Here is a 10,852-nt window from a genome sequence, read left to right as displayed (position 1 = left end):
CAGGGTAATTACAACACATAAACTATAATTTTGAATACAAAATGCATGATAATTTGTTTAATTTGGGAATCTTACTTGTTAACTCCATTTAAAAATGTCTTTAATCGCAGTCGTTCAGAAATACCTCAAACCACAAAGTAACATATATATATTTTAACATGGAAACCAGTAAAAGGTTTGAGGGTTTCACAATAAAATGAATGTCTCTTCCAGATGTGGATCTACAGATGATGAAAGTGGTGATGGACCTAATGACTGTGCCTTCATGGAAAAATACTCTGAGCTCTGTAGTGTTATCACCAATGCTAGCGGCCCATTCAGTGCCTGTCACCTTCACTCTGACCCCCAGCCATTTTTCAGTTCCTGTGTCTATGATCTCTCTCCCTCTACACTCCCAGCCAATGGGCATGCTGTGCTCTGCTGTCTCAGCCTATGAGAGAACCTGTTCTGTATTGGGGTTGAACATCTCTGAATGGCGCTCTGCTTGTGGTATGTTTGCACTGGGCTAACAGACCATGCCAAGATAATACATGAGAAAAAATATAATTCTGTTTTCTTTTTTCTTCTGTTACCTATTATTTTATCATTCCTTGTCTCATTTTTTCCCCACTGCTTCTGCAGCTGAGCCAGACCCCTGTGAACAACTGAACTGCACAGAGTATGAGTGGTGCGGTGAGAAAGACGGTGTTTACGGCTGCTACTGTGATGAACACTATTCTCGGCCCAACAACGAGAGTTACGGTGCGAGCTCCTCTTGTCTTCACAGAAAACACTAATAATAATGTTATTTGTGAGATTTTTGTTAAAACAAATGGAACATAATGTGTCTTTATGGCAATATAAAGGTATTCAAAAGCCTTTTATTAATCCAGTCTGGAGTTCTGGTATACCAAAATCTATTGTCATTTTTTTTCCTAGACTCGTCCATCACTTGTGTCAGTAGTTCAGGCAAACTATCCCTGTCACGCTGTCAGCTGTTTGAAGCTGGCTTCCATCCTACTGCCCTTCATCTCCGAGATGGCTCCTGTAAGGGGACTCTCCAAGACGGAAGAATAGTGTTCCAATTTAACAACGATGACCAGCTATGTGGGACAGTTCTCAGGGTACAGTCCATAGCCTACAACGTTATCAATACAGACAGATTTTAGATGTAAATGTTCAACACAGGATGGATTGCATCTGTAATATACTAATTATACTTCTTTAATCATCTAAATCTTAAAGAGCAATGGGACCCACTTTATCTATGAGAACTCCATCCAGAGCAATGGAGACACAGACATTGAGCTGGTTTTCTGCTGTGAATACCCTCTGACTCAGGCCCTGTCTATGGATCTAGGCATCAATCCTGTAGAGAGGTACAGTAATTGTCACAATAGTATCTCCAAAGAAATGCTGAGCATTTTTACAAGAACATATACTGTGGAGATCGATCTCATGTTTGCAAGCTTTAAATCATTACACATATCCCTATAGATATATTACACAATGCTAAATTTTCACCTAGATTTTCACCAGTGGTTAAATTTCATCAAACGACAGTATTATGTTTATGTGCTCGAAATGTTATGTGTGTGAACATATGTGATTTTCTATGTCAAGCCCTATGAGATTTTTTCCAGCAGTCTACTTGAACATTTTCTATTAATTAGAAAACAATAAATTGTTCTCAAGTTTAGTCATATTATGTGTTGTGTTTTCACAGCATTGTGAAGAAGAAGCTCACATCGGGCCAGGGTCACTATCATTTTAGAATAATCCCCTACCAGGACGCTGGCTTCCTCGTCCCCCTGACTGGAAACAGGAACATAGAAATGGAAATCGACCAGAGGTTGTATGTGGAGGTGCGGGCTGAAGGAGTTGATGAACAGCAGATCTCCACCATTCTGGACTGTTGTTGGGCCACGCCAGTCAACAGTGCCAGCTACCCTGTCCGCCTGGATCTCATTAAGAATAAGTAAAGGAGCTAATGCAATTTCACTTTGTGTTATTACACTAAAGAATGGATAAATTTAATTCTAGCGAGATTCTTGCCTCTCCCCACCTGCTTCACTCATCTTTTCTTCTACAACGCTGTTACCCTACTAACATAGTAACTTCTCCCTGTTTTCCAGTTGTCCTAATCCAGCAGATGGTACAGTAGAGCTGGTTCAGAACGGCATCTCCACTGTGGCCCGATTCTCATTCAGGATGTTCACCTTTACCAACTTTTCATCCATCTACCTGCACTGCCAGGTCCACCTGTGTCTTTTGAGACACAACAACTGCGCAGCTGTATGTACCATTATCCATTCTTCCTCTCACTCCTCTATAATCTCCCCTATTTATTCTTTCCTCAGTGAGACAATTAAGTAAGTAGGTGACACATTAGACTAAGTAGCAGAGATGGCAAAAGTACACACATTCTTTACTGAACTAGAAGTACAGATACAGATACAAGGCTCCAGTAAAACTAGAAGTACAGGCTCTGTAATTTACTAAAAAGAAAAGTTTCTCTGCAGGACATTTCTACTGTTACTGCTGACATTACTGCTCTTCCTCTGCAAAGCTAGGCCACCAGTCTATCACAAGGCTAACGCAGGGAGTACAGGACTCATACACATACATTTAGAGATACATTTACAGATACATTTAGAATCACTTTCATAATCACATTCATATCTGTGGTCAGTTTGAGTCATATAACCTGCAATTCCCTGAACTGAAGACGCATTGTGTCTGTGTGTGACTGGTAAAAACAATTCTGTACTCCAAAAGCACAAAGTGTGATTGCTCAGCTGCTTTGTCTCTGGCTTTGTGCTGCAGAGCCCTTAATTGCTATCTGTAAGTCACAATGAATCCATCAATAAAACCCTGCAATGTTGTTCTTGCAGTATTGCAACCCCGGTCACCACAGAGTTTACAGAGATGTATACTACCATGACCCTATAACGCTCTCACTTGGACCTCTGAATGCCATGCCGAGTACATACTCGGTATGTACATGTTTATATTTTTTCATAACATCGATATTATTGGCAATTATATATTTATGTTTATATATGATTATATTTTGGTTGCTCTCTTGCAGAAAAAATGATGATACCTGCTGGATGACCTTGCTTGTCATGTTGCTGACCACAACAGCTCTTCGAATATTAAAGATGACCTCACGTACAGTAAACAGATGAATGTATAACCAACTATAATATCATTATTAAAGGACCTTAGATTTATCATGTCACTCTTTATTTAGAAAATAGCTTTTCTCTTGAATAGTTTTTTCCTCTGCATAGTTATAACATAGATTTTAAGAACTAAGTGAAACGGTAATCTGTACGGTACATGATTGTTTTACGTGGAAGATTTTAAGCCTTAAAATATTTAACATGCCTCTCACTGCTTCACTCCTCACTTTCTGTATTGATTGTCATGGTTGAGATTAACCATTTAAATAAATCATACAAAATTGATGAAATAATTGCTGTTAATCTTTTTCAAAAGTAAGAGAGCCCTACTGGCAAGACTAAGCCATGATGAGAAAAGTCTGTATAATCATCAAATCTTTATTGGGGTGGGGGTTATTAAGATGTAATTATGATTTCATCCTGTTTGGTTTTTACAAGTTTGCCAAGGGAATAATTTCTGGCATTGCAAAAGGTGAAAAACCTGGTACTGCCAGTATATTGTTGCACACATGAATAAAGACTCTTTTACTGGCACTGCAAAATACACACACTGCGTACATATACACGTTTCTGTCCAACGTTTTCTGTTAGCACTACTATACAATGTATGTGCTTGGACTCTGTTTATCCTGAAAGAAGCGCTCATTTAAGGATATACTCCCTATTGTGGACAAAGGGAGCAACAACATTTTTCTACTACAATGCCTGAGTGCAGGAAACTGGAGCACAGTGCCCCTTTAACAACATAAAACAATACATATTTTAATAAACATTAACTGCTGTAATGCAATGAGTTAATATGAAATAATATATATGGGTGGTGAACTAAACAGTATAACTTATTCTGTGAGCCTCTTATCCTCACAATATTTCATGTTAATCAACTAATCTCATGCAATCAACAACAAAGTAATGTTGTATTACTCTGTTGTTTTATTGCTGTTTTAAAGGATGTAAGGTGACCTCAAGTGCCATGAAAGGCACCACCAAATAAAATGCATTAGTATAATTCTATTTATCTGACAGTCAATAAGCTTCACTCAAAGAGAGAGAGAAGTCTTGCATATTGTCACGTTACTGGACCACTCCTGTCAAACCTGTAAGGTTACTTCAAGATTTACTAGTGCTGATTTAATTGTTTTTATATAGGTGTGGTTTGTTGTTAATTTCTTTGTATCTATTTGTAAGATTGCACACATTTCACTGTCTGACTCTTGAGGGACGTGACTCCATGTGTGCACAAAATCTTCCAAAATCAATTCTGTGGTTTTTGATATGTTCAATTGAAGATCCTCATACCATTTGGCAAAGTTGCTGATGACGGGGCCGTGGGTGGTCTCATTGTCCTGGAGCAGTTTAACAACAGAGTCATCTTTGTACTTTAATATGGTTAATATGGTGCCTCTGCTCTCACACTGACACAGAGCTCAGAGTGGAATAACAACACAGAGAGAGTTGAGTTCAGTAAAGCTCAACATAGCCGATACCGATCAGTTCAAAAATGCCTTGATCGGCACCAATACCGATTGTTGAGAACAGATCAGGACATAACTAATGCTTCCTTATCTGCCACGCCATCATTCACTGTGGAATTTCCCTGTTGCACGTTACCTCACTCTGTATTGATTGTCATTGTCGAGAGTAACCTTTTAAATAAAAGATGGATGAAAGAACTTCTGTTAATTGGTTTTAACATGACATAGTATGTGTAAGATAAAGAATACACTGTTTATCCTGATTGCAAGACTAATAGCCATAATGAAATATTTCTTTATCATCGTATTATATTATATTTCTTTATCAAGAGTAACGGTAAACACCATTACTTTATTTTATATAACTTCATACATCTGTCTGGGTTAAACATCTTTCTCTAATCACTCCTCCCTCAGGTAAATGGAAGTGAAGTGTCTCTTCCCACCACTGCAGGAATTTTAGCTCAGGTTGGAAGGCAGGGAAGCTACATAGTGGTCAATGCCATCGATGTGATAATCCAGTTTAATGGCTTGAGTACTTTACTAGTCCGAGTGGGCTAAAACCAAGAAAACAGAGTCACAGGGATGTGTGGAAACTTTAACAATGACCCTGCACATGACGAAGTCTTGCCCAATGGCACACTGGCACAAAATGACAATGACTTTTGACACAGCTGTAAGGCACCCACAAGCAAATCAGGGTGAGCTGTTGTAATTTATGCTGCATGTTCCACACACAAAATCATCAATATATCATCGTCAGTTACAAACATTTCACCACAAAAAGAAGTGGAAAAAAAGTGAAAGTCGACTTGACAACAGTATGCATAATACACAAAAATATGTAGTAAATTAAACAAAGTCTGCCCAAGTGTTTCCCAAACTTGTCTTTTCCAGATGTGAATCCACCGATGAAAGGAGTGGTGGACTCAATGACTGCCCCTTTATGGAAGAATACTCTGAGCTCTGTAGTGTCATCACCAACACTAGCGGCCCATTCAGTGCCTGTCACCTTCACTCTGACCCCCAGCCATTTCTTCACGTTCCTGTGTGCTCGATCTCGTGCCTTCGTACATCCCAGGCGAGGATGGCCAGTGCGTGTGCTCGGTGCTGTTAGCGGCGTATGAAGACCTGTTCTGTACTGGGTATGTGTGATGCGTTGATGAATGGAATTGACCAGATTTGTATGTGGATTGGCGAACAGAATGTGTCGGATGAACGGCAGGTGTCCACCGATTCTGGACTGCTAGTGCTGACCTGGACGGCTGGGATTCATTAATGCTGGGTTAAGTGCGGCTATTGCAAACTGTCACCTTATCTTGTCAATGCTGAATTTTTCATTTAAAAATGGAATTAGCCCTGAAATGGCCTCTTGGGTTCACTTGCTGACCCATCGTTGGTTTCACATCTAACCCTTCCATTTAGCCAGATAGTCTGGCGTGAGTGAACCCCCAATTGAAGTATTCCCTCGTTTCCCTGTGTTTCAGTTGTTCCTAATCGGATGGTGACAGTAGAGGCTGGTTGCAGAAACAGTATCTCCACTGTGGCCGATTTCCTTCAGGATGTTTCACCTGTTACCCTTTCGATCGCATTGCTACCTGCCTGCCCATTGTCCACTGGGCCTTCTGAAACAAACAACTGCTCTGCTGGTAGAGTACTTTGTATCTGTGGGGTGTTGTAACAGGATTATATAGATTATTAACAGGTGCATCAGCAAAAGCCTGTAATTGTGTTTTTCTTGCAGCATGTTACCCAGGTTACCACAGGCAAATTAAGAGGGATGTATCCTACCATGTTGCTACAGACATCTCACTAGAACCACTAGTCCTGAGACAAGATAGCCCAGGTAAAGCTGTCTTATCTTTTTATAACTTTTGTACTCTTGTAGATGACACACATAGAGCTCGATCTATATATATTATGTAACCTGGTTTGCACTTACTCTCTGCAGATGGAAGGATGGAGACCAGTGGTGCCTCAGGTCAGTTGACCTCTGTGGTGACCCTGCTAGACAGTTTGCTGGCTGCCAAAACTCTGACCTAGTGAGATCAGATACAGTACAAAAACAGTATTACATAATATATATACAGTACATATTACACCACAACATATTAATCAGTCAACAGTAGCTTTATCAGTGTGCATAGATTTTAGAATGGTCAGTTATTTTTCCCTGTTGTGATTCACTAAAAAAGTGTAATGAGATACCTTTTTGTGATGATGGTCTAAAAAAGTTAGATGTTACAGAATAGTTGGAAATATAACCAAATTCAACCTTCCTAAAAATTAGACTAGCAACTTATGGAACTGAAATGGATATGAAATGGATATTGGGGGACATGATGAGCTCTGTTAATGTGAACCACTATTAAAATACTTTTACTTGGAAGAACTGCAGTGACAATTATTGAGCCGGTTTATTACTTCACACCTAAAAATATATTGTATAATGGGATAAAGAAACATGCAACCTTGAAGAAAATTTGAGGGACCTTTAGCAACATTGTGCCTTCTTTGGAATTAGTTGACCACATATTTATGACTTTTGCTGGACCAGCTCCAACTCAACCTTTTCTAATATATACAAATACTATATATGCTCTTGATTTATTTACCTTTCTTAGACATTTTGTCTATAGCAGTACAACATTAGAGGACAGCACAAGATGAGGTGAAAAGTGGAAGTAATTTGGCTTTACAATAGTAGGGGACAGCAATGGGCAGCATACTAAAGCTCAGGTTTCTTGCTGTTTGTTGTATTCATTTTGTGGGATGTTTGATTGATTGTATCGATTGTTCATTAAATCTTTGTCATATAAGAAGCAATTGTAAAATTAAAAATTAAGATTATACGCATAAATAAAGACTTTTATGTATGGATCTAATTTGTTGCCTAAGAACTTTTGTACAGAATCCCAGTCCTGCCCGCATAGTAAACAAAGGATTAACCTTTTTCTATTGTACATAGTAGAGGGTTCTGCCAGCAACCAGTGGTATTGTAGTGTAATGCAAATTACTGTTACACATGACTATGACTTATGGGTGTTCCCTCTGTGTGCCAATAGATCTGCTCTTCAACCTACAGCCCAGTGAGACACAGGAAAGTTATGTAGAGTATGTTCAGAACAAGACAACATCACACAGGCAGACAAGTGGAGAACTCAGTCAGTGAAAGCAGTTTATTGCAACTGAAAATGTATAGTATAGTACCAACTGGAATGTACACTATGATAAATGGACACGATTCAGAACAGTGAATTACAAGAGTAATGAAGGCTATGAACATTTAAGTGCCATTTAAGAGTAATACCATGTGAATTCAGGAAGAAAAGTCAATATGTGAAGTGCAAACACTCCTTGGTAACTAAATGTCTGGAGACATTTAAAATTGAAGGGGAGAGTGTAGGGCAATAAGATCATTTCTTGGATAGAATATAAGCTTAAAGAATTTTCCATATGTGCTTTCAATGTGTTTAAGGGAAGAAGAAGAAAAGTTTTCATATTAGTCAGAATTGAGGGTATAAAGTCACCAGTGCCCTTTTTACAAAGTAGTACCAGCAAACCGCCAGTGGGTGTCAGTGTCGCTATGTGAACAGTGTATGAGCAGAGAGAGTCACAGTGTGAGCATGTCAGAAAATGTGAGTCCCTGTGATGGAAGCAGAGACGCTATGTAGCGTATATGTACCTAAAGTGATATTTTTGCATCTTGCAGAAAACCTTTATTAAATGTGTAGTACCTGACTGATATTAAGACATAAGACACTCTTTGTCATGGCAGGCAGTTTCTAAAGAGTTTAGCAAGGGTTTAGGTCTGCATTTCTCTTAAGATGTTGACTGACGATCATGTTGGTTATTTGCTGTCCAAATAAGATAAGGATAAGCTGTTTTTTTCTGTAGACTCTCAGCCCCCCTGAGCCTAACCCAAATCCTGTATCCAGCCTCCAGCGAGCTCCAGTGGACTCATGCTGAGCTCTGAGGTCAGTGAGCAGTGAGGTCCATGCCCGTACCCAGTGATTGTTCCTGGCTGTTCTTGTGTGTGTGTGTGTGTGTGTGTGTGGACACGAGAGGTCAGACAAGATTAGGCACTGGGCATAGGCACAAATACAGAATGGATAAAGGATTTGGTTTTGGCTCAGGGGGGCTGAGAGCCGTCGAGAGGTATCTCGTTAATTCAGAAAAACAGAGCAGAATTTTTTTTCTTGTGAAAGTTGAAAACTGTTGATTGATGGACTGGATGGATGACTGTAAAAGGGCCACAGGATGGGTTAAAAACCAGCATGTTTTCAGCCAGGGTGGATGCTCTGAAGATGGGGAAGCTGATTTGTATGCCACTGTTGGAAAATTAGCCAAGCTATTAACTTTTATAAGGTTGTTATTTATTATTGGAAATCAGGAGAAAAGTGTGGTAAAGCTAAGTTAGGTTCTGTCTTTTTATCTCTTCCTTTCCAGTGCCCTCAGTTTCCCTGTTTCTAGCTTAAACCACCCTTCTCTTTCTCTACTGTTTTCACACATTTTCTCTCCCCTCATCTCAATTTGGCTCCATCCCTCTGGATGCTGCTGTTTCCCCCCGTATTGAATCTGTCACTCTGTAGTCACTCTTCCTTTTTTCCTACTACAGTTCAAATATTAGGCTCTCCATCCACTCCAATACTTAATTTTTCATATTAGTACAAAGTAAGTACAAGTATACATGTACTTAACTTCAGAACTTCCCTTTTCTGCAAAATAATATTTGTACACTTGAAGGGAAAATACTGTTCTTCTGCTGCTATAAGGATTTTATATAAAATCTTCACGTAACACTTATGATCTGTTTATCGAATATGATGCATTGATTAAGATTAAATGACCCGACAGCTCCACTTCAAGCCACAATATTAAAATGCTGTTTGCACAATAATGCATCTGTAATAATAACCAAGTAATATAATTTATAATATAACACTGACACATACATTTTTCTCCATAATAAGTATGTTTACCTTTGATACTTTAGATATTTTGTAATGATAATTTCACTGCGATTGTAAATGCAGAACTTTTTACTTTGTAGTATTGATTTTTTTACTGAAGTAAAATGGATCAAAGTACTTCTACCATAGTTATGCTTCTGCCATCCTACTATGACTGTGACTATATTTTTCCCATTCTGTTCTCCATCTTTCTTTCACTTTGTTTATAAAACATAATAAAGAAGAAAACCAGGCAGGCACAGACGCCCAAAACACATGTTCTTCATGTTGTTTTGTTTTGTGTGCACCTGTTACTGCAGCCTGGCTATCTTTATATTCAATCAATCGTCACAACAAGTGTTAAGAGGGGTGAAGCAGAATAACAGATTACAGATAACACATTTTAAATAAAAAGCACAATATAACGTTACATTAAGTTCTAATTCCGTGTGGTCGTTAAGTAAAACTGTAGGTAAACATAGCAACGGCACTCAACAGACAGTTAGTTTAAAGTTAAGCAATAACTCTTACTTTAAAGTCATTTTTAAACTCACTACAAAGCGAAAAAAAAGAAAGATGAAAAAAATCGCTGACCGTTGCGAAGGTTGGTTTCGGGTGAGTAACATATAACGTTCAATGCAATGCTTTCTGAGTTATCCTCATTTTTAAAATAGTAATGTTAATGAGCTGTAACTTTTAGCTGCTAACTTAGCTAGCGAATTCCAGCCCTGGGAAAGTCATCAGCATTCATAAAGTTGTTATTTATTGTTGGACATCGGGAGAAAAGTGTGGGGAAGCTAAGCTAACGTTACGTTAGGTTCTGTCTTTTTAATATCTCGTACCCTCATCTTTTCCAGTGCCCTCAGTTTCCCCGTTTTTAGCTTCTCTCTCTCTCCTGCTTTCACTCTCTCCCTCTCCATCTGTCACACACTATCCCCCACCATAGTCTTTCTACTCTTAAGTCCAATTATTTCTCCCTCTTCTTCCTTCTTTCCTACTGCAGCTTAAACACTGAAGCTCTCCATCCACTCCCACATTCAATACTTAATTTTCATTAGTACAAAGTAAAGTACAAGTTAATACACTCAGAGGGAAACAACTGTTCTTCTGAAGGACTTTTATATAAAATCAGTTTATCGAATATGATGCATTGATTTAGATTAAATGACCCAGCTCCACCTCAGCAAGCCACAATATTAAATAGCTGTTTGCACAATAATGCATCTGTAATAACAGACTTAGACTTCTCTTTATTGAT

At 38.7% G+C, this 10,852-nt stretch overlaps 1 protein-coding gene and 1 pseudogene across 1 annotated transcript in view; both read right to left on the bottom strand.

Moving 5' to 3' along the window:
* Window positions 1–409, bottom strand: part of LOC118333805 (potassium voltage-gated channel subfamily H member 4-like) — a 3,587-nt gene extending 3,178 nt beyond the window's left edge. The window contains exon 1 of the mRNA XM_035669596.1: window positions 332–409. Coding sequence (XP_035525489.1) covers window positions 332–409 — 78 coding nt within the window. The remainder of the gene's footprint in view (window positions 1–331) is intronic.
* Window positions 410–7,716: 7,307 nt separating this feature from the next.
* The window catches only part of LOC118333796, a 14,426-nt pseudogene continuing 11,290 nt past the window's right edge, over window positions 7,717–10,852 (bottom strand).

The sequence above is a fragment of the Morone saxatilis genome, unplaced genomic scaffold (genome assembly GCF_004916995.1).
Source record: "Morone saxatilis isolate NCDOM2014 unplaced genomic scaffold, NCSU_SB_2.0 Contig1, whole genome shotgun sequence".
Classification (NCBI taxonomy): Eukaryota; Metazoa; Chordata; class Actinopteri; family Moronidae; genus Morone; species Morone saxatilis.
This window is presented reverse-complemented; position numbering and strand designations above follow the sequence as displayed.